The following is a 24,466-nucleotide window of genomic DNA, read 5'->3' as shown; positions in this document are numbered from 1 at the left end:
ATTACCTCCTAGTCACGCTCTGGAATACCACCAGGAAGGTTAAAGGGGTTTTCCGGGACATTAATAGTGATGACCTATCCTCAGGATTGGTCATCAATAGCAGATCGGTGGGGGTCCAACACCCTGCCGATAAGCTGGTTGAATAGAAATCTGCTCTCTGTGCGAGTGCAGTGTTCCCTTTATTGTTTACCTGCTCGTCGTCGACAGTGCAGCGGTAAGCAGTGTGATTACGAGGCGTCTTATTGAAGCGAATGGGGACTGCTTGTAATTGCACCTCCTCGCCATCGACCGCGCAACAATGAAGGTAAGGCTGCGCTTGCATGGAGCGCCACCTTCTCTTCAACCAGCCGATCGGCGGGGGTGCAGGACCTATTCTGAGGATAGGTCATCAATATTAAAATTATTAAAATCCCGGAAAACATCTTTAAGGGATTATGGACCAGGTCAATTTTCTTTTTACTTTTCCATTCACATAACCGTATGGTAGTTTTCAGGACGGATTTATTTATTTATTTTTTATATAACCATTTGTTACCATATCTTCTACTGAGAAAAAAAAAAAAAAGCGAAATGTAGATTTTTTTAAAAAAAATTTTTTATGCTTTTACTACTAGAAAAAAAAATATATATAAATTGCTTTCTGACAGCCATAACTTTATTTCAGATTTCTTCCTACTAGCTATCTAAATGCTTGTTTTTTTTTTTTGTAGGGCAAGCTGTAATTTATATTGATGCCATATTGGGGTGCATACGATTATCACTTTTTATTAAATTTTATTTTTCTGGAAAATGGCAGTTCGTTCATTTTGATTATATTCAGTTACAGCATTCAACATATTTTAATAGCTCAGACATTTTCAGATGCTGTGATACTAATTAAGTTTATTTTTTATAGTTTAGTCTTACACATAAAATTAGGAAAGGGATGATGTGTTCCTACTAAAGAAAACCTGTTACCACAAAATTTTGTGGGAAAAGGTTTCAGTAAAAGTTGTAATTTTATGAATTAAAGGGTTTCTGTCACCCCATTAAACCGTTTTTTTTTTTGTTTTTTTTCTTTACTAATAATCCCTATAGTGCGATCTCATGATACATAAGCAAATTAATCATTTTGGTTCAGTAGAATTTGCTAAAAATCGATTTTTAAAATATGCTAATTACCTTGCTACCAGCAAGTAGGGCGGCTACTTGCTGGTAGCAGCCGCATCCTCCGATGGTAATGACGCCCCCTCGGCATGCTGATTGACAGGGCCAGGGAAGGGAATCGTTCTCTGCTGGCGCTGTTAGAATTTGAAATCTCGCGCCTGCGCCGTACCTGTCTTCAATCAAGTGACTGGTCCCCAGTGACCCTGATCCCCTCTCCTCCTGTCACCCCACTAGTGGCCCTGATCCCCTCTCCTCCTGTCACCCCACTAGTGGCCCTGATCCCCTCTCCTCCTGTCACCCCACTAGTGGCCCTGATCCCCTCTCCTCCTGTCACCCCACTAGTGGCCCTGATCCCCTCTCCTCCTGTCACCCCACTAGTGGCCCTGATCCCCTCTCCTCCTGTCACCCCACTAGTGGCCCTGATCCCCTCTCCTCCTGTCACCCCACTAGTGACCCTGCTTCCCCCTCCTCCTGTCACCCCACAGGGAAGAAGCTGAACAGACTCCACCGACTATGATGGGATCCGTTCAGTTTCCGTTCGGGATCCTGTCTTTTTACCGGACACAAAAGTGTTGCATATAAGGCTTTTTTGTCTGGTCTTTCGACAGAATCTGCACCAGAGGCTCCAAACGCAGATGTGAGCGAGTGCAGGCTTATGTATTATGTATTTTAGTAATGCTCACACGTGCCCCCTCAGTGTTAGCATTTCTTTCTGGCAAAGCTACCTGGTTCTGGCCCTCAAAATTTATACCATGTCTAGTGCGGCCCTCAGACGAAAAATGGTTGGGCACCACTGATATGAACTATTCAAATCACCTCCCTTTCCCTATTATAAAAATAAACAAAAAATAATATACGTCATTAGTACAGCCACTAGGGATGAGCGAATTTCATATTTTGAAGTGCAGGTTTGTGTTGTGGTATTTACTGAATTGCGTTATGGATTCCGTTAGGGGTGGGCGATATGGCCTAAAATCTATATTGCGATATAATTTTAAGCATGTGCGATATGCGATATATATCGCGATATATTGTTTTCTATATTTGGGGGGGGGGTTAAATTTTTATTTTATTTTTTTACTTTTTATTTAATAACTATTAGCCTCCTTAAGGGCTAGAACCCTTGTCATAGTCACCCTAATAGAGCTCTATTAGGGTGAATAGGACTTTACACTCTCCCTGCTGCCCTGTGCTTTGTGCACACAACAGCAGGGAGCTGACCATGGCAGCCAGCCTCTGATGTGCCCCCTCCAGCCTCTGATGTGCCCCCCCCCGCCCCCCAGCCTCTGATCTGGCCACAGGGTCCCCCTCCCCCCCCCATCATTGGTGGCAGTGGGCAGTTCCGATTGGTTACCATGGCAGCAAGGACGCTACTAAAGTCCTGGCTGCGATGGTATGTTAGTGAGCAGCATTATACTCACGTGCGCCGTGGCCGCCGGGCGCTCCTTCTCATAGGTCTGTGCGGCGCATTGCTAATGCTATAAGCATTAGCAATCCGCCGCACAGACAGAAGAAGGAGCGCCCAGCGGCCACGGCGCACGTGAGTATAATGCTGCTCACTAACATACCATCGCAGCCAGGACTTCAGTAGCGTGACTCCTGGCTGCCATGGTAACCGATCGGAGCCCCAGCATTACACTGCTGGGACTCCGATCGGAACTGCCCACTGCCACCAATGATGGGGGAGGGGGACCCTGTGGGATATGGCCGGCACATTCATTGGTGGTGCAGTGGCCACAGTCCCTCCCCTCCTCCTCCTACTCTGTCCTCATTGGTGTTCAGCGGCAGCCGCGCACAGTGGGGAGGGAGGGACTCTCTCCTTCTCCACTGTGCCGGCTCATCAGGAGAAAATGCTGCGCGCAGAGAGCACGATCATATCGCGGTCCGGCGATATGGCGAAAATCCATATCGTGGCCCAAATTTATATCGCATATCGTCTATACCGCCCACCCCTAGATTCTGTTACCACTAACCATAACGCAATGCCTTTATAGGCATTCTGTTATTCATTCCATCATAATAGAAGTCTATGGCCTGCATACCGGATCCGTCCGGTTTGCGTTATGCTGGAGTCCCGAAACGCCCATACTATTAAAGTTTAAAAGTTATTTATTTCATAAGGTGAACTGCATATAATGGAAAATAAATCAAAATGGCCATTTTGACACTTTTTCGGTCGCTTCACCTCCCTAAATATTTTTTTTTATAAGAAGTAATGAAAAAGCCATACACACTCCAAACTGGCATCAATAAAATGAGCCCTCACACAGCTCTGTAGGTGTAAATATAAAAAAAAGTTATTAAGCAGGGAAGAGTCAGAATATGGTGATGCAAGTAAAATATCTTTTCAAGCTTTTTTTTTTTTTTAAGTATTAAGACAACTATAAAAACTGTAATCATACTGATAAGCAGAATGAAGTTAACATGTCTGTTACTGAATGGTGTACAAAACAAAACCCATAAAAACTATGGCAGAATTGTTCTGTTTTTTTGGTTTTGTTTTTTCCACTTTCACCCCTTTTGGAATTATTTTTTTACAGCTTCCCACTAAATTACATGCAATATGAAATGGTACCATTAGAAAGTACTTGTCTTGCAAAAAATAATGCAATGTCAATTGAAAAATAAAAAAATAAATATGCCTCCAGGAAGGCAGGGAGCAAAGAATGAAAAAGCAGAAAATTGCTGTGTCCTTAACCCCGGGCCTGTTTTCACCTTCCTGCCCAGGCCATTTTTTTTTTTCAAATTTGACATGTCACTTTATGTGGTGATAACTTTAAAACGCTTTTACTTATCCAGGCAATTCTGAGACTGTTTTCTCTTCACATATTGTACTTCATGACAGTGGTAAAATTGAGTCCAAAATTTCAATTTCTCTACTTTTATAATAGATAGTAATACCTCCAAAAATAGTAATTACTTTACATTCCCCATATGTCTACTTCATGTTTGGATCATTTTGAAAATGACATTTAATTTTTTGGGGACGTTAGAAGGCTTAGAAGTTTGGAAGCAAATCTTGAAATTTTTCGGAAAATTTCCAAAACACACTTTTTAAGGACCAGTTCAGGTCTGAAGTCACTTTGTGAGGCTTACATAATAGAAACCACCTAAAAATGACCCCATTTTAGAAACTAAACCCCTCAAGGTATAAAAAACAGATTTTACAAACTTTGTTAACCCTTTAGGTTTTCAACAAGATTTCATGGAAAATGGAGGTCATGTGATAGTTTTATAGAGCTGGTTGTTACGGACGTGGCGATACCTAATATGTATTTTATTTTATTTTTTATGTATTTCACTTTAGCACAATAATAGCAGTTTTGAAACAAAGAAATTATGTTTGTGTCTCCTTGTCCTGAGAGCTATATATATTTTTTTTCTTTGGGCGATTGTCTTAGGTAGGGACTCATTTTTTGCAGGATGAGGTGACTGTTTTATTGATACCATTTTGTGGGACATACGCCTTTTTGATCGCTTGGTGTTGCACTTTTTGTGATCTAAGGTGACAAAAATGGCTTTTTTTTTTAACACCGTTTTTATTTTTTTATGGTGTTTATCGGACAAGGGTGGATCATGTGATATTTATAGAGCCGCTCATTACGGACGCTGCGATACCTAATGTGTGGGTTTTGTTTTTTCTGTTTTTTATTATAAAATAAGGGGAAAGGAATGTTTTTTATTTTTTTACTTTTATAAATTTTATTAACACTTTTTTTTACTTTTGGGGTCTGATCCCCTCTGCAATGCATTACAATACATCTGTATTGTAATGCATTGCCTGTTAGTGTATGACTCAGTGTCATACACTAAGGCTGAGTTCACACGGGCGAGATTTCCGCGCGGGTGCAATGCGGTAGGTGAACGCATTGCACCCGCACTGAATCTGGACCCATTAATTTCTATGGGGCTGTTCACATGAGCGGTGATTTTCACGCATCACTTGTGCGTTGCGTGAAAATCCCAGCATGCTCTATATTCTGCGTTTTTCACGCAACACAAGCCCCATAGAAGTGAATGGGCTTGCGTGAAAATCGCAAGCAAGTGCGGATGCGGTGCGATTTTCACGCATGGTTGCTAGGAGACGATCGGGATGGAGACCCGATCATTATTATTTTCCCTTATAACATGGTTATAAGGGAAAATAATAGCATTCTGAATACAGAATGCATAGTAAAATAGCGCTGGAGGGGTTAAAAAAAAAATAATGATGGTACCGGAGTGACGTCACCACAGGTCCTGTTCCTGTAATGAATGCTCACCACAGGTCCTGTTCAACAAAGGAGACAGACGAGAAGCCGGGCAGCGCGATCAAGTGGACTAAGGTGAGTTAAATTATTATTATTTTTTTTTTTTAACCCCTCCAGCCCTATTTTACTATGCATTCTGTATTCAGAATGCTATTATTTTCCCTTATAACCATGTTATAAGGGAAAATAATACAATCTACAGAACACTGATCCCAAGCCCGAACTTCTGTGAAGAAGTTCGGGTTTGGGTACCAAACATGCGCGATTTTTCTCACGCGCGTGCAAAACGCATTACAATGTTTTGCACTCGCGCGGAAAAATCGTGTGTGTTCCCGCAACGCACCCGCACATTTTCCCGCAATGCCCGTGTGAACTCAGCTTAACAGTTTGCTTAGGAGACCGTGCCTGAGGCTGGATCTCCTCAGCACCCGTAGAAGGCCTCTGCACGACATCAGGCTGCCTTGTGTTGCATCGGGTCCCTGCCACAGCAGCGCGGGGACTCGATGCGATCACTCACTCACCTCAAACCACTTCTATGTCGCGGTCAGCGCGGACCGCGGCTTAGAAGGGGTTAATCCCCTGGCGGATACAGCAGCGGCCTGGTTAACACGGACAGCCGGGCCCCTGCAGTGATCGCGCATCGCTCCGGTGCCCTCGCGATCACTACGACATACTATTACGTCAAATTGCGGGAACGCAGTGGTTCCCATGACGTAGTAGTACGTCATAGGTCGGGAAGGGGTTAACCTCCCTGGTGGTATGATTATGTCAGGAATTTTGTACCAAAAGTGGTACAATTTTTTTTGCATGGAAATTTGGTGTTGTGTATTGTAGGCCTGCAATTCTTAGTAATTACTTACTTAAACCTGACTAAACAAGACTCTAGTAGACATCCCAGATGTGATGAAGTTTGAAACACAAAATCCTGAATTATAATCTAAAAAGTAAACTCATTTTATTGAAATTTGTCAAAGAAAATTCAATAAACATCCTGAGTGTGATAAATTTTGAAACGTGGGACTGCACAAAGTCCGACGTCCCAATCAGGACAATGGAACCTGGTTTATTTTCGGACTTTCTTTCCATTGCCATCTCTCTTTGAGCAGCAAACCACGCACATCCTGGTAGGTGCTGCCTTTTTTGCGGCTGGCGGGATGTAGTCCATAAAGTGACAACCAGTCAGGCGTTCTGGGTTGACAACGTCAACAGCACGACGTCCAGGTCTGTTCACAGCTACTGATGGCGTCTGGTGGTTGACAAAAATCCGCTCAACCACCTTCCTTATAAACTCGGAATGAACAAGAGGCTTGTCACTCTTTGCTCTGTGCAGGATATATGCATTCCAAAGGCATTGTTCCAGAAGATGCCTGAAGATCTTCTTATAATAATTTTTTTGCTGTTTGCGCATAGCCGGATAAAATGTCATTGCCTGTTCGGCTCTGTCGACACCTCAAATGGTGTTATTATAGTCTAGTCTATCACGACTTGCGGCTTCAGCACATCTTTCCCACCTTTTGTGTGGACTATGGCAGTAGAGGTATTGTCCCCAGTACTCATGAGACACACGTCCTTCTTGTCTCGCCATCGCATTGCCATCATCTTACCTTTCTGCCAGGCAACCATTTCTCCGGTTTTGAGTTTTTTTCTTGGCAAACATAGATGGCATGTCACGTCTGTTAGGCCCAACGGTACCAAATGCATCAGTCTTGTTTTGTAGCAAAACCTCATACAGTTTCGGAGACGTGTAGAAATTGTCCGTGGTCACACAATATCCCTGGTTCAGCAATGGCTCCATCAGTGTAAGGACAGATGATGTGGCCATCCCATAGCCGCTGTACCTGGGGTTGAACTTCGTGCCTTTTATTGGTGTAAATGACCGAATTCCAGATGTACCCAGTGGATGACTCGCAGAGCATGTAGGATTTGATGCTAAACCGCGCTCTTTTGGATGCAATGTACTGTATCCAGCTTAGGCGTCCCATGTAGGCCATCAAACTTTTATCTACGCTGACGTCCCTTTCTGGCACGTAGGTCCGCTGGAAATTGGTCACAATAATTTGCCACACCTCCCAGATATATTTTTTTGGGGCGCACAATGCGTGGCCTCATCAAATTCTTCATTGTTCGTGAAGTGGAAATACTTCATGATGAGAGAAAACCGGTATTCTGACATCACTGTGCCCAAAAAAATTTGTGGCCAGTAACTTATTGGTGGTCCAGTACCATTTCTGGAGCGGTTTCCCCATCACCCCCTGAAGAATGATGAGTCCCAGAAACTGCCACATGTCCTCTTTGGTCACCGGTTCCCACTTTCTGCTTCTGAAAACATGGCATGTAGCAGATTGCTGCTCTTAGTAGCAATTTGTCTCCGTGACAATTTTTTCAATTCCCTCCTCAGCGAGGAATAATTGCAGGTATGCCAGAGGGTTGTCATGCTCAACATCTACCTTTATCCTAGGTGATCCAGTGAACGGGAATCTTGGGGGGGCGCTATTTGGTCCGTATTGCAGTCAATAGGGCAAGTGCGCACATGGCTGAGGTCAGGTGCAGGATCATCGCCGTTGTCACTTGCCAGATCAGTGTCAGACGACAAATCTCCCCACAACTCACTATCGCTGCGATCACCTCCATGTCACTGTCGCTGTCACTCAACTGGTCCAAAAGCGCTTTTGTAGTAAAGTTGCACTTTTTTGATGCCATGTTATAAATATTTTATGGGCACAAATGACAGTAAAATGGCAGGCAAGGGGCAATGTACAGTGATCAAATGTCAGATCTGAGGTGATACAGTGTAATCCTCTCAGATTACAATGTATAACCTCTATTATGTGAGTGTGTAACTTTTATGTTTGTCACTTGAATTTCTCGCCCAGTTCTGCTCCCATGCGCTGCTGCTGCTCTCAGGGAACGGAACCAGGAAGTCAGATGGCAGGGATCACAGCGGAGGACATCGCTGGATCGCCAGGAGAAGGTAAGGGGACTCCGCTGACCGATCTGCAATGTTACCCCGAGCGTGACTCGGGGTTACCGCTCCTGGCAGCGGAAAATTACCTCCTAGTCACGCTCTGGAATACCACCAGGAAGGTTAAAGGGGTTTTCCGGGACATTAATAGTGATGACCTATCCTCAGGATTGGTCATCAATAGCAGATCGGTGGGGGTCCAACACCCTGCCGATAAGCTGGTTGAATAGAAATCTGCTCTCTGTGCGAGTGCAGTGTTCCCTTTATTGTTTACCTGCTCGTCGTCGACAGTGCAGCGGTAAGCAGTGTGATTACGAGGCGTCTTATTGAAGCGAATGGGGACTGCTTGTAATTGCACCTCCTCGCCATCGACCGCGCAACAATGAAGGTAAGGCTGCGCTTGCATGGAGCGCCACCTTCTCTTCAACCAGCCGATCGGCGGGGGTGCAGGACCTATTCTGAGGATAGGTCATCAATATTAAAATTATTAAAATCCCGGAAAACATCTTTAAGGGATTATGGACCAGGTCAATTTTCTTTTTACTTTTCCATTCACATAACCGTATGGTAGTTTTCAGGACGGATTTATTTATTTATTTATTATATAACCATTTGTTACCATATCTTCTACTGAAAAAAAAAAAAAAGCGAAATGTAGATTTTTTTAAAAAAAATTTTTTATGCTTTTACTACTAGAAAAAAAAATATATATAAATTGCTTTCTGACAGCCATAACTTTATTTCAGATTTCTTCCTACTAGCTATCTAAATGCTTGTTTTTTTTTTTTTGTAGGGCAAGCTGTAATTTATATTGATGCCATATTGGGGTGCATACGATTATCACTTTTTATTAAATTTTATTTTTCTGGAAAATGGCAGTTCGTTCATTTTGATTATATTCAGTTACAGCATTCAACATATTTTAATAGCTCAGACATTTTCAGATGCTGTGATACTAATTAAGTTTATTTTTTATAGTTTAGTCTTACACATAAAATTAGGAAAGGGATGATGTGTTCCTACTAAAGAAAACCTGTTACCACAAAATTTTGTGGGAAAAGGTTTCAGTAAAAGTTGTAATTTTATGAATTAAAGGGTTTCTGTCACCCCATTAAACCGTTTTTTTTTTTGTTTTTTTTCTTTACTAATAATCCCTATAGTGCGATCTCATGATACATAAGCAAATTAATCATTTTGGTTCAGTAGAATTTGCTAAAAATCGATTTTTAAAATATGCTAATTACCTTGCTACCAGCAAGTAGGGCGGCTACTTGCTGGTAGCAGCCGCATCCTCCGATGGTAATGACGCCCCCTCGGCATGCTGATTGACAGGGCCAGGGAAGGGAATCGTTCTCTGCTGGCGCTGTTAGAATTTGAAATCTCGCGCCTGCGCCGTACCTGTCTTCAATCGGCGCAGGCGCACTGAGAGGCGGCCGCTCGCTCGACCGCTCCATCCTCAATGCGCCTGCGTCGATGACGTCATCAAGTACACCCCGAAGAGATTTATTATTAATAATCGTTGGTGGTATAGTGTTAATAACTGTCATTTTTATAAAATTATTTATTCCCATTTCGTTGGTGTTTTTTGTGGCAGCATGCTTATTATGTACATACTTACCTGATTCGAGCATCCAGCGACGTCACCAGACTCTCCGCCTCCTTCCAGCGATGCCGGCGTCTTCTCTTCCGGGTGTACTTGATGACGTCATCGACGCAGGCGCATTGAGGATGGAGCGGTCGAGCGAGCGGCCGCCTCTCAGTGCGCCTGTGCCGATTGAAGACAGGTACGGCGCAGGCGCGAGATTTCAAATTCTAACAGCGCCAGCAGAGAACGATTCCCTTCCCTGGCCCTGTCAATCAGCATGCCGAGGGGGCGTCATTACCATCGGAGGTTGCGGCTGCTACCAGCAAGTAGCCGCCCTACTTGCTGGTAGCAAGGTAATTAGCACAGGGCTTGACAAATTTCCTTGGAATCTAGGAGCCAGCTAAAAAAGTTAGGAGCCAGGCGGAGCCGTGTCATAAAGCCCCCAGTAGGTGCCCCCATAGTGCTTCCCCCCCACTTCTCCATAGAGCCCCCCCAATAATGCTGTATACCATGTTACATATACCGCCGCTCTGTCCCCAGACCCTATTGACTATAATGGGGACGGGGGTGGAGCTCCGGCGCAGCATGGCAGTTCGCGGTGAGAGGCCGCCGGACTAAAAAGTTGGACATGCAGTACTTTTACCATGCACTGCCGTGCTGCGCCAGAGCTCTGCCCCCATTATAGTCAATGGGGTCAGAGCTGCGGTCCGGCGAAACAGCGGAAGGACGGATCTGACAGGGTGAACCGCCTGCCAGATCCATCCTGCCGCAAGTGTGAAAGTAGCCTTAGTTCTATAGCTACTGAATGAGACAGGAGAAGGGATGCCTTTAACATATAGATCTCCTTGAGAAGCCAATTTGATCCTAAAGGGTTAATTCACACTGTAATCTAAACTGTGTCCTGTCACTGTCTTATCACTGCTGCAAAAGCATCAGCCACAGCCTCAGTGTAACCTGTTCTTTTAACTCAAAGAATCGAATGAGTCACTAACCAAGTCGGATCTTTAGATTCTTTTAACCTGTGACTCATTCGATTCTTTCTTACTTAGACTCCCTGTACTTACTTGTGTGACTCGGAGCTGCTAGTGCTTGCCTTGCCTCAGCTCTGATTGGTTGGTGGGCGGGGAGGGGAGGGGCTGGCAGAAGCAGCTTCCACTCTAGGATCAGATTACACTCCTCCCGAGCCCCTCCCCTCCCTGCTGCCAGCGTCTCGCTCTCTGTGTGCTGTGCCTCACTGACTGGATGAGCTGTTTCAAACGGTGCTGCCTCCGGACAGAACGGCAGCTCCTCACCCATCGCCCGGGCACCTTTGAAAACGGGCTGACAAATACCCAAGCGCCAGGACTAAATTCCTGGTCGCCATGGCGACCTGGCGCCTGGGATTTGTCGAGCCCTGAATTAGCATATTTAAAAAATCGATTTTTAGCAAATTCTACTGAACCAAAATTATTAATTTGCTTATGTATCATGAGATCGCACTATAGGGATTATTAGTAAAGAAAAAAAAAAAATGGTTTAATGGGGTGACAGAAACCCTTTAAAGGGGTTGTGCAAGAATGACGGGGGGGACCTGTAAAAGGAAGCTTGCTTACCTGCTTCCTGTTGCCGGCTCGCTGCTCCCTCACAGAAAACATCCGGTTTGACATGGTTTCTCCCATTCGCTTGCTATGGCAGTGACCGGATCCCCTTATGTCATGGCAAATGGTCACATCATGCAAGTGTATCCGGTCACTGCTGTGGCCATGTCAAACTGGATATTTTCAACGAGGGAGCATAGCAGGCCAGGAGAAGGGGTGGGGGGCAGGTCCCATTATTACACAACCCCTTTAAAATCTCAGGTTTTCCCTTCACCCATGAGAGCACCATAGAGAGATCCGCCCCCCATAGTTGGACAGGAAGGCTCAGAGCAATTAAAAAAGGAACACCCACTTCCTCCTTCAGTGTGGTTACCTGTCCTCTGGACAGAGGAGCCTGGTGCATGCAGCCTTAGGTTATACAGCAGATGTTTGTGTTGTGTGGTTGGTATGAATCTGTTTGGTGCCTTTAGCATAATTAATAATGCATTTGAATCTTTGATATTCTGGGGCCTGGTTGTCTGCCTCTGGGCTTTCGGGCCTATGCCTGCTTGGTCGGGGTCCTTTTGTGCGGTAGTTTCCGGCATTGTGGACTGAAAGGTCCAGGGGGCTGTTTAGAACTCTTGCAACAGATCTGTGGGCACCTCCGGAGGGATGGTTGCCAGATTGCGAGGAAAATTGGAGATTTTGGCATCTGAAATACTTCCAGTAGATGTAACGGAATGAAAGGAGACAGGCCTCCAGCAGATCTTGGATCTAAACATCTGTTTTACAATTTAATCTGCACCAAATGAATCTGTGGTGGTTCAGCAGGCATATTCAGTTTTGATCATCCAGTGTCAAGATAAGTACCTTTCTAAACGTTTGGTTAAATCTGTTTATGATTATTTTTATAAGCACTTGATGAGAAACCATATGGGATTTATTTTCTAAGATTATGACTGGTTTAAAGTCTAATGTCTAGTTTTAAAAGTTCCTAGGTTTTGAGAGGTTTCTTAATCCAACTTTTTAGCTCGGACCTCTTGTTAGCCTTCAGTTCCCTCCACTTACTTTGGGGGTCTTCTTAGCATAGCATACTTTTAAAGCGCTGTCCCTTCCAAGGGGTGTTTTTATTCCTCTGCTTTCGGTCTCTCTATGGTGCTGTCATGGGTGAAGGGAAAAATGATAATTACACTCACTAGTAATTAGATTTTTCAGAACCCACAATTTGCGGTCCCCAATGCACCGGGAATATCCGTGCGGCGGCCGGGACGGATCGAGACCTAATTCAACTTGGATGGGCCATGATCCGTCCGCACCGTAAAAAAATAGAACATGTTCTATTTTTTTTGTGGTGCGGAGGCACGGACAGAAATGCGCACGGAAGCACTCCCAGGGCTCCAGATGGTGACCAAAATGGTCGCCAATGCGACTTAGAATTGCAAAATGGTGACAAGACTTTGTAGTCTTGTCGCCATTTGCACCTAGACCCTCCGCTGTTCTGCCTCTCCGCGCGCCATGTTCTCCTCCAGTAGCACAGGGGAGAACGAGGCAGTCCCTCCCCCCTGTGCCGCTGCTGCCACCAATTGACTGATAGCAGGGAGTAGGAGGGGAGGGGCTCTGGCCACTGCGCCACCAATGAATATAGTTGATGCCTGAATACAAACACGGGCTGCGGGTGCCGGCCATAGCCCATACCCGGCACCCAGCCTCTATGACTGCGCGCTGCGATCCGCCGCAATTAACCCCTCAAGTGTGGCGCAGTCATAGAGGTCGGGTATGGGATATGGCCGGCACCCGCAGCCTGCGTTTGTATTCAGGCATAAACTATATTCACTTAAATTAATGTGTTAATTATATTCATTGGTGGCGCAGTGGCCACAGGTGCCCCCCTCGTTATATTCATTGTTGGCAGTGGCCACAGGGCCCCTCCTCTCCTCCTCATTGGTAGTGCAGTGGCAGCTTCTGATCGGAGCCCCACCCGTGTAATCCCGGGGCTCCGATCGGTTACTATGGAAGCCAGGACGCTACTGAAGCCCAGGCTGCCATGGTAAGCTCCCTGCTGCTGTGTGCACTATGCACGGGGCAGTAGGGAGAGTGTAAAGTCCTATTCACCCTAATAGATGTCTATTGGGGTGAATAGGACAAGGGGTTAAAAGATCCCAGGTTCTAGCCCTTAAGGGAGCTAATAGTAAGTAAAAAAATAAATAAATACTAAGTTTAAATCACCCCCTTTCCCAATTTTACATATAAAATATGTAATATGTTTATTTTTTTATTGTTTACATATCGCCACGTCTGAAAGTGCGAACTATTGAAATATAAAAAAATCTCTGTGATGAACGCCCTAACAAAAAAAAAAAAAAAACGTGCAATTTGCTATTTTTAGTCACCTTGTCCCCCCCCCAAAAATAGGATAGGACTGTTCTATTATGGGCCGGACGTTCCATAAAATTCGGAGTGCACACGGCTTTTATGGTGTTCTATTTTTTTTTTTTTTGCGTGGTACCGAGTATCGCAATATTTTTTTATGGTATCGAAACCGAATCAAAATTTTGTTATCGTGACAACCCTAGGTAAGACATGTATTTTTATTTTTTTTTAATATCGTGATTATATGTATTTTAAATTTGGCTCCTAAATTTTTCAGGTTAGGAGCCAATGGCTCCTTGATATAGAGAGATAAAATATATATATATATATATATATATATATATATATATATATATATTATAATATATATACATTTTTTTTAGTCTGGAGCGCTGACTCCATAGTGCTTCCGTGGGGTTCCGATCTGTGCTTCTGTTCCGCACCGCATCTCGTGGATTGCGGACCCATTCAAGTATGCGTGCCGCAATACGGCCGGGTGCATGAGCCCTTACACAGGGAAGGCTGTTAATCACCAATAAGACTGTCCACTGGGCTGTTGAGCTCAAAAGAGCACAGGTTTATTGGAGCTTAACTGCAAGTGGACACCTGCCACTGTTTTCAGCGGTGCCCTGAAATGTCCTTTCTAGGTGCAGTTATGGCTATAAACTGCTGCCATGCCACTAGAGGCAGAGTCAGCACGACTGCCAGCGGCGTTCTGGTACAGAATTTATGCCAAGTTCCAACAGCAAAAGACTGTGTGAACGGTGGCCTTTTCTGAATCTTTTCCTACAGCACTATATAGCCATCTGCTCAGCTCCTTGTGCTGTATACCATGCTGCCTGCAGGCTGCACTACATTTCTTGGTAACGGGTTCTATTTAAGCCACAGACATGGCTTAATGATAAGATTACAATGGCAGGCCAGAAAGCCGTCAGAAGGCCCCAGGCTACCATGACAATGAGTCAGCACAGCATGACTTTGCTGTGCAGGCAGAGGAGCGAGTAGCAATTCGGAGGACAGAGGGCGTCAATAGCAACAGAGAAATCTGCTCCATACATTCTCCATGTGCCTCATACTGCACTAAGGCCTCAATTGTTATTAGGCCTCACGCACACGACAGTGAATAATGGCCGTGTGACTGCCGTATAAGTAACTGCCGTCACACAGACATTTTTAGCACCAATAAAAGTCTATGGGGCTATTTAAATGACCGTTCTTTTAACGGCCAGTGAATAGCGTCTGAAATCGGCGTTTTTAACAGCCAATTGACAGGAGTGCACGCACCTGTCTAACGGCCGTTAAAAACGGGTACACTTTATATGTCCATTTAGGGGTAAAAAAAAAAAACTCATCTCATCCACTTGCTCGCGGTGCGGCAGTCTCTTCTTTCTTCACTGAGCAGGACCTGCTTAGTGAAGAGAGAAGAGACTGCTGCAGCGTGAGCAAGTGGATAAGGTGATTTTTATTTTTTAATAAATTAACAACAAAAAAACAGCAGTGGGCCATTGGGGGGAAATTATTTAAGAAGGGGCCCTACATTGGGGGCATTATTAAAGCTGGGGACATTAAAAAAAATTATTTCTATACTATGGGGGACATTATTTAAGATGGGGGCATTATTAAAGCTGGGGGCAGCAAAAAAAATAATTTTCCCAGGGGCCCTACATGGGGGCACTATAAAAAAGTTATTTACACCGTGGGAGACATTATTTTAGCTGGGGCCAAAATAGGGGACATTGTTAAAGCTGGGGGCAGCATCCTGTGGGTGTTCTCAGAAGAGTGGGTCTAGAAAAAAACTGCCAATGAAATTCATCCATTTTTCATGTCTGTTTTTAACGGACATAAAAGACTGACAGTGTGTCTGGCAAGCTCGCACCTCCCAGTTTTGTACCTTTCAGATGTCACGGCATCTGAGGGGTTAAATGTCCGATCAGCATTACCGCCGTTAGCAGACGTCCAGAAGCTATGGCGCTTGATCTGCTCTGGAGCGGTCGCCATTTTTAACACATTCAGGACCGGAGTGTGTTTTTTGCTTTTTCGTTTTGCGCTCCCTGCCTTCCCAGAGCCATAACGTTTTTATTACTGTTCACACAGCCATATGACTGCTTGTTTTTGCGGGACAAGTTATTAAAAAAAATAAAACTATTCTACCACAGTTTTATTGTTTTTTTAATTCCGATGTACAATAAAACTGACCAGTTACTTTTATTCTACAGGTCAGTACGAATCCGGCGATGCTATATATATATATATAATTATATTTAGTTTTTCTTGCAGTTTGATAGTGATAAAAAAAAATTAAAAAGTGGGAAAAACCTTTTTTTTTTTTTTTTTTTGGTCGCCATATTTTGACCCCTATAACTTTTTTGTAATTATGTGTACAGAGCTGTATGGGGGCTTTTTTTTTTTTTTTTTTAACCCCTTAAGGACATAGGACGTACCGGTACGCCCTATTTCCCAAGTCCTTAAGGACCAAGGGCGTACCGGTACGTCCTAAATTTAAATAGGCATTCCGGCGCCCCAGGGGTTAATCTGAACAGGATGCCGGCTGAAATCATTCAGCCGGCATCCTGTTACAACGCCAGGGGGGGGGTCATGTGACCCCCCCGTGTCGGCGATCGCAGCAAACCGCAGGTCAATTCAGACCTGCGGTTTGCTGCGCTTTTTGCAGTTTCTGATCAGAAACTTTACAGTGCCTAAAATCTATATTTTTCACGCACCCCTGCACGATTTGATGCCGGCGGGTGGTGCAGGGGGGGGGGTGTCGCATGCGGTGGGGGCGTTGCGGGAGGCGGGCGGTGCGGCAGGCAGGATCGCGATCCCCCACCCGCCTCCCCATGAACGATCGTTGGCTTCTAGTGGGTATACCAGGGTGCCAGCACATTGCTGGCACCCTGGTATAAACGGCTGACATCTGTGCAGATGTTAGCCGTTTAACCCTTTCCATACCGCGGTCCGTACGGACCGCTGTATGGAAAAAGTTAACTGTCATCGGTCAGGGAGCTCCCTCCCTCTCCATCGGGGGGCTGCTGTGCCTTTGCAGCCCCCCGATGGAGAGGGAGACAGCCCCCCTCAGCCCCGTCCTTACCCTTCCCCGTCTGCGAAGTTGTGGCAGACGGGGAAGGTTCCCATGGCAACAGGACGCCTACTCAGGCGTCCTGCTGTCCATGGTGCTGAACAGATCTATGCTAAAAGCATAGATCTGTTCAGTGTAAGTAAAATACAGTACAGTGCAATATATATTGTACTGTACTGTATTATACAGACATCAGACCCACTGGATCTTGAAGAACCAAGTGGGTCTGGGTCCAAAAAATGTAAAAAAAAAGTGAAAAAAGTTAAGATAAAAAAAAAAAACATTTATCACTGAATAAAAATTAAAAAAATAAAATAAACTACACATATTAGGTATCGCCGCGTCCGTAACGACCTGATCTATATAACGGTCATGTTATTTTCCCCACATGGTGAACGCCAAAAAAATAAAAACTATGAGAAAATTGAAATTTTGCCCACCTTACTTCCCAAAAAAGGTAATAAAAGTGATCAAAAAAGTCGCATGTACGCCAAAATAGTACCAATCAAACCGTCATCTCATCCCGCAAAAAATAAGACCCTCCTCAAAATAATCGCCCAAAAACTGAAAAAACAATGGCTCTTAGACTATGGAAACACTAAAACATGATTTTTTTTTTGTTTCAAAAATGAAATCATTGTGTAAAACTTACATAAATAAAAATAAAGTATACATATTAGGTATCGCCGCGTCCGTATCGACCGGCTCTATAAAAATATCACATGACCTAACCCCTCAGGTGACCACCGTAAAAAAAAAAAAAAAAAGAAAATGGTGTAAAAAAAAAGCAATTTTTTGCCATCTTACGTCACAAAGTGTAATAGCAAGCGATCAAAAAGTCATATGCACCCCAAAATAGTGCCAATCCAACCGTCATCTCATCCCGCAAAAAATGAGACCCTACTCAAGATAATCGCCCAAAAACTGAAAAAACTATGGCTCTTAGACTATGGAGACACTAAAATATTTTTTGGGTTTTAAAAATGAAGTTATTGTATAAAACTTACATAAATAAAAAAAATTGTATACATATTAGGTATCGCCGCGTCCGTGACAACCTGCTCTATAAAATTATCACATGATCTAACCTGTCAGATGAATGTTGTAAATAACAAAAAAAAAAACGTGCCAATAAAGCTATTTCTTGTTACCTTGCCGCACAAAAAGTGTAATACAGATCAACCAAAAATCATATGTACCCTAAACTAGTACCAACAAAACTGCCACCCTATCCTGCCGTTTCTAAAATGGGGTCACTTTTTTGGAGTTTCTACTCTAGGGGTGCATCGGGGGGGCTTCAAATGGGACATGGTGTAAAAAAAAACAGTCCAGCAAAACCTGCCTTCCAAAAACCGTATGGCATTCCTTTCCTTCTGCGCCCTGCCGTGTGCCCGTACAGCGGTTTACGACCACATATGGGGTGTTTCTGTAAACTACAGAATCAGGGCCATAAATAATGAGTTTTGTTTGGCTGTTAACCCTTGCTTTGTAACTGGAAAAAATAATATTAAAATGGAAAATCTGCCAAAAATGTGAAATTTTGAAATTGTGTCTCTATTTTCCATTAAATCTTGTGCAACACCTAAAGGGTTAACAAAGTTTGTAAAATCAGTTTTGAATACCTTGAGGGGTGTAGTTTCTTAGATGGGGTCACTTTTATGGAGTTTCTATTCCAGGGGTGCATCAGGGGGGCTTCAAATGGGACATGGTGTCAAAAAAACAGTCCAGCAAAATTAGCCCTCCAAAAACCAAACGGCGCACCTTTCACTCTACGCCCCGCTGTGTGGCCATACAGTAGTTTACGGCCACATATGGGGTGTTTCTGTGAACAGCAGAGTCAGGGCAATAAAGATACAGTTTTGTTTGGCTGTTAACCCTTGCTTTGTTAGTGGAAAAAATGGGTTAAAATTGAAAATTAGGCAAAAAAATGAAATTCTCAAATTTCATCTCCATTTGCCAATAACTCTTGTGCAACACCTAAAGGGTTAACAATGTATGCAAAATCAGTTTTGAATACCTTGAGGGGTGTAGTTTCTTAGATGGAGTCATTTTTGGGTGGTTTCTATTATGTAAGCCTCGCAAAGTGACTTCAAACCTGAACTGGTCCCTAAAAATTGAGTTTTTGTAAATTTCGGAAAAATTTCAAGATTTGCTTCTAAACTTCTAAGCCTTATAACATCCCCAAAAAATAAAATATCATTCCCAAAACAATTCAAACATGAAGTAGACATATGGGGAATGTAAAGTCATCACAATTTTTTGGGGTATTACAGAAGTAGAGAAACTGAAACTTTGAAATTTGCAAATTTTTCCAAATTTTTGGTAAATTAGGTATTTTTTTGTGCAAAAAAAATAATTTTTTTGACTTCATTTTACCAGTGTCATGAAGTACAATATGTGACGAAAAAACAATCTCAGAACGGCGTGGATAAGTCAAAGCGTTTTAAAGTTATCAGCACTTAAAGTGACACTGGTCAGATTTTAAAAAAAATGGCCTTTTTATTAAAGAATTTTGTAGAAAATTAAGCGACCAAAAACGGCGAATCTGCCATTTGGACACTTTTTTTTCCGTTTAGCTGTTTGCCGTGTGGGGAATATACAGTCGAGGCCAAAAGTTTTGAGAATTAGATAAATATTGGATATTGGAAAAGTTGCTGCTTAAGTGTTTATAATAGCAATTTGCATATACTCCAGAATGTTATGAAGAGTGATCAGATGAATTGCATAGTCCTTTTTTGCCATGAAAATTAACTTCATCCCAAAAAACCTTTCCACTGCATTTCATTGCTGTCATTAAAGGACCTGCTGAGATCATTTCAGTAATCGTCTTGTTAACTCAGGTGAGAATGTTGACGAGCACAAGGCTGGAGATCATTATGTCAGGCTGATTGGGTTAAAATGGCAGACTTGACATGTTAAAAGGAGGGTGATGCTTGAAATCATTGTTCTTCTATTGTTAACCATGGTGACCTGCAAAGAAACGCGTGCAGCCATAATTGCGTTGCATAAAAATGGCTTCACAGGCAAGGATATTGTGGCTACTAAGATTGCACCTCAATCAACAATTTATAGGATCAAGAACTTCAAGGAAAGAGGTTCAATTCTTGTTAAGAAGGCTTCAGGGCATCCAAGAAAGTCCAGCAAGCGCCAGGAAAGTCTCCTAAAGAGGATTCAGCTGCAGGATCGGAGTGCCACCAGTGCAGAGCTTGCTCAGGAATGGCAGCAGGCAGGTGTGAGCGCATCTGCACGCACAGTGAGGCGAAGACTTTTGGAAGATGGCCTGGTGTCAAGAAGGGCAGCAAAGAAGCCACTTTTCTCCAAAAAAAACATCAGGGACAGATTGATCTTCTGCAGAAAGTATGGTGAATGGACTGCTGAGGACTGGGGCAAAGTCATATTCTCCAATGAAGCCACTTTCCGATTGTTTGGGGCATCTGGAAAAAGGCTTGTCCGGAGAAGAAAAGGCGAGCACTACCATCAGTCCTGTGTCATGCCAACAGTAAAGCATCCTGAGACCATTCATGTGTTGGGTTGCTTCTCATCCAAGGGAGTGGGCACAGCCATGAATAAAGAATGGTACCAAAACACCCTCCAACAGCAACTTCTTCCAACAACAGTTTGGTGAAGAACAATGCATTTTTCAGCACAATGGAGCACCGTGCCATAAGGCAAAATTGATAACTAAGTGGCTTGGGGACCAAAACGTTGACATTTTGGGTCCATGGCCTGGAAACTCCCCAGATCTTAATCCCATTGAGAACTTGTGGTCAATCCTCAAGAGGCGGGTGGACAAACAAAAACCCACTAATTCTGACAAACTCCAAGAAGTGATTATGAAAGAATGGGTTGCTATCAGTCAGGAATTGGCCCAGAAGTTTATTGGGAGCATGCCCAGTCGACTTGCAGAGGTCCTGAAAAAGAAGGGCCAACACTGCAAATACTGACTCTTTGCATAAATGTCATGTAATTGTCGATAAAAGCCTTTAAAACATATGAAGTGCGTGTAATTATATTTCACTACATCCCAGAAACAACTGAAACAAAGATCTAAAAGCAGTTTAGCAGCAAACTTTGTGAAAACTAATATTTGTGTCATTCTCAAAACTTTTGACCACGACTGTATTTTTATACTATGGGAGTTTTCACACATTGCGATACCCATGATGTGTATTTTTTTTAATTATTTTAGTTTATTTTTATTTTGGTTAAAGGGGAGCGATTTTTGAATTTTTTTTTTTTTTAAACTTTGTTTTTTATTTTACACTTTTTTTTTTATAGTTCCTATAGGGAACTATAACATGCAATCATCTGATTGCTATTATCATAGACTTCAATGCATGTGCATTGAAGTCGATAATTATTTCACTACTTTCCTATGGAGCCCTATTACAGGCAAGGGCTCCATAGCTATGCAGCAGCCTTGTGTCATTCATAAAGACATGGGATGAAGCATACACGCTCCAGCTCCTCCGATTGCCACATGGGGGAGTCGGAGCACAACAAGAAAGTGCGCACTTTTGGTTTCAGCGCGCTCATATGCCATGGTCAGGATTGACCACGGCATCTGAGGGGTTAAATGTCTGTGACTGGCATTACTGGCGGATGCGGACATGAGGCATTGGTGTCTGCTAAAAGAAGCAGGCGGCCACCCGCAGCAGGCAGGCGCCATCTTTAAAGGGATTCTGTCACCAAGTTTTGGGCTATAGAGATGCGGACATGCACGGCTAGATCGCCGCTAGCATGTCCGCAATATACCTGTCCTATATGGCTGTGTGCTTTTATTTTCTTTAACCTTCCTGGTGCCCAGCCACGCCCGCCTGTGAAGGAGCCCAGCACCGCCTATGTCCTCCGAATCTCCTCCTTTCATCAACGATAGATTGCTGTAATCTCGCGCATGATGCCAGCACAGGGAAAGAACACTATACCGGTACTGCGCATGCGCGAGCTCGCGCATCGCGAGATTACGGCAATCTATCGGTGATGAAAGGAGGAGATTCGGAGGACATAGGCGGTGCTGGGCTCCTTTACAGGCGGGCGTGGCTGGGCACCAGGAAGGTTCGTATAGCCCCTTGGGCACCTACAAGACTAATTTACATATCTCTAAAATCCTTTTTTAAAGAAAATAAAAGCACACAGCCCTATAGGACTGATATATTGCGGACATGCTAGCGGCGATCTAGCCGTGCATGTCCACATCTCTATAGCCCAAAACTTGGTGACAGAATCCCTTTAAACACCCACCCAGCACCGTACATGTACGGCACTGGGCGTGAAAGGGTTAAAGACCTGCCATCCGCTATGTACGGCGGATGTCAAGAATGGGTTAATTCATATGAATATTTTTTTTGCATTGGAGAATGCATTAAAAAAATAAAAACACTATTCTGCATTTTTTTTGTCTTTTGCAGTTTAAATAATTATACAGTGGTCCTTTAAGTTACAATATTAATGGGTTCCAGGACGACCATTGTGTGTGGAAACCATTGTAAGTTGAGTAATTGGTTCCCCCAAGTTGTGATCCAAGATAAGAGAAAATGAAGATTTAAGAAAAATAAATAGCTGATAACTAGCAGCTAATCCAGTTATTTATCAGAGAAGTGGCCTTGATTGGTTGGATCTGAGTCTGAGACATTGTATGTGGAGTCTGGTTTCAACTTAGGATGGGTCAGAAAAGACCATTGTATCCTGAGGCCAATGTATCTTGAGGGATCACTGTATGGCATTACATTATTATATGGGTCAAGATGAGTACGTAGAGATGTTTTTGGAACTTTAAAAAAAAAAATAAAGTTTTGTCCCCTTTGGGTGTTTTCTTTTCATAATGACCTGCCATGTCTATTTGACAGTACAATACTGTCCGTGAATTTAAGATCACAACTACACTCCTGCTTCTGATTGTGTGGTAACAGCTATAGCGCCCACATAGTCAGAGATGACATACATTTACAGCATTTAGTAGTTTTTATCCTCCCTTTTCAGATGGATAGCAGTCTCTCTTTTTTATATATTATGCTGTAAATGTGTTTTTTGTTTAAGACCGTTTAGCAAACCAATAATGACTTGGAGTTGAAGCAGACCTTACCTTGGAAAAGTCTGGTTTCACTGGTGGATTTTCCCGTAACTCTGTTTCAGTGTATTCATTATTAACATAATATCCAACTCTGATAAACTCTTGTCCCCTGTATGTACAAGTAATTAACACAACTGTGACGCCAACCGCATCAGCATCTGGGATAAGTCCAGGATTTGCGGCGTCCGCCTGGCAAAAGAGAAAATCTGAAGATTAATTTACCAACAAAAGCAATGGTGTTTGGTTAGTTGACCTACGATCAGCTCATCCTGCAGAGGAAGTATCTCTACTAGATACAGTCACACTATGCATACACCAACTACTACAATAGAACTAACTAATAGCCCCAAATAAATATCGTACTCAAAATATCATAAAATATTTATTGAATATAATTAAACAAATACATGGGTGAAAACAAAAAGTGTTTATACTCTGTATTGGACTAGACTAAATATGTTTTAGTTATAGCATTTTATTTATGTATCCCGTGGGCATGTGACCTGTCGTTGCTTCCGGGTGGTCTCTGAAACCAGGGGTCTTTAGGTGGAGGTGTCCTTTTTGGGCTTTTCCTCCCCCACTATTTTTTGTTATATTTTTTGAGTATTTATTTGGGGCTATTAGTTAGTTCTATTGTAGGAGTTGGTTCTTGGTTTTCTAGACCCCCCATGATACATTGCTTTATGATATCTGAGGTACTGGTTGGTTCTAACACTATGCATACACTACATATTCCAAAACCCCTACTGCTCTAGCATGTGCCCAGGACCAAAGGCCATTAACAACTGGCTCCTCTTCAGATACAGGCTTTTGTAAAAATAGGAAGTATTAGTGTGCTGTCCAAGAAAAGGAAAGGTATCAGTGCTCCAGACAAAAAAAAATTACCAGGAGCCATTGGCTCCTAAACTAAAAAATTTAGGAGCCAAATTAAATTTTTTAGTCGCCAAATTTAAAATGCATATAATTTTAAAAAAAGGACTTTGAGAAGATGAGACGCAGGTGACAGTAGTGAGCCAGCACTACATATAGGAAAAAACAGCACCACATACCTCTCACATCCAGGGACATCTTCTGGGGGACAAGGTGACTAAAAATGACGAATTGCGTGGTTTAGAGTTTTTTTTTCTGTTACGGCCTTCACCGAGCGGGAATATTTTTTAATATTTTAATAGCTCACATTTTTTGGGACGTAGCAATATGTAATATGTTTATTCTTTATTGTTTGTAAATTTTATATGTAAAACTGGGAAGGGGGCCATTTAAACTTTTAGTATTTTGGTGTTTTTTTTACTTTTTATTTAATAACCATTTCTTCCCTTAGGGACTAGAACCTGGATCGTGTCATCCCTTGTCCTATTCACCCTGATAGACGACGACGACTTGTGGCCAGTGATAATGGGGGGGGGAGCACTGCGCCACCAATGAATGTAATTAAAAAGAGGACCTTTCGT

The 24,466-nt window shown here is 43.1% G+C and overlaps 2 protein-coding genes across 3 annotated transcripts in view; one reads left to right on the top strand and one right to left on the bottom strand.

Moving 5' to 3' along the window:
• Positions 1-24,466, top strand: part of MCM9 (minichromosome maintenance 9 homologous recombination repair factor) — a 129,656-nt gene that overhangs the window by 46,712 nt on the left and 58,478 nt on the right. The window lies entirely within an intron of this gene.
• The window catches only part of ASF1A (anti-silencing function 1A histone chaperone), a 41,725-nt gene that overhangs the window by 8,943 nt on the left and 8,316 nt on the right, over positions 1-24,466 (bottom strand). The window contains exon 3 of the mRNA XM_040428929.1: positions 23,028-23,204. Within this exon, the coding sequence (XP_040284863.1) occupies positions 23,028-23,204 (177 nt within the window). The remainder of the gene's footprint in view (positions 1-23,027; positions 23,205-24,466) is intronic.

The sequence above is a fragment of the Bufo bufo genome, chromosome 4 (genome assembly GCF_905171765.1).
Source record: "Bufo bufo chromosome 4, aBufBuf1.1, whole genome shotgun sequence".
Classification (NCBI taxonomy): domain Eukaryota; kingdom Metazoa; phylum Chordata; class Amphibia; order Anura; family Bufonidae; genus Bufo; species Bufo bufo.
Note: the sequence above shows the minus strand (reverse complement) of the source record. Positions and strands in the feature narration are given on the sequence as shown.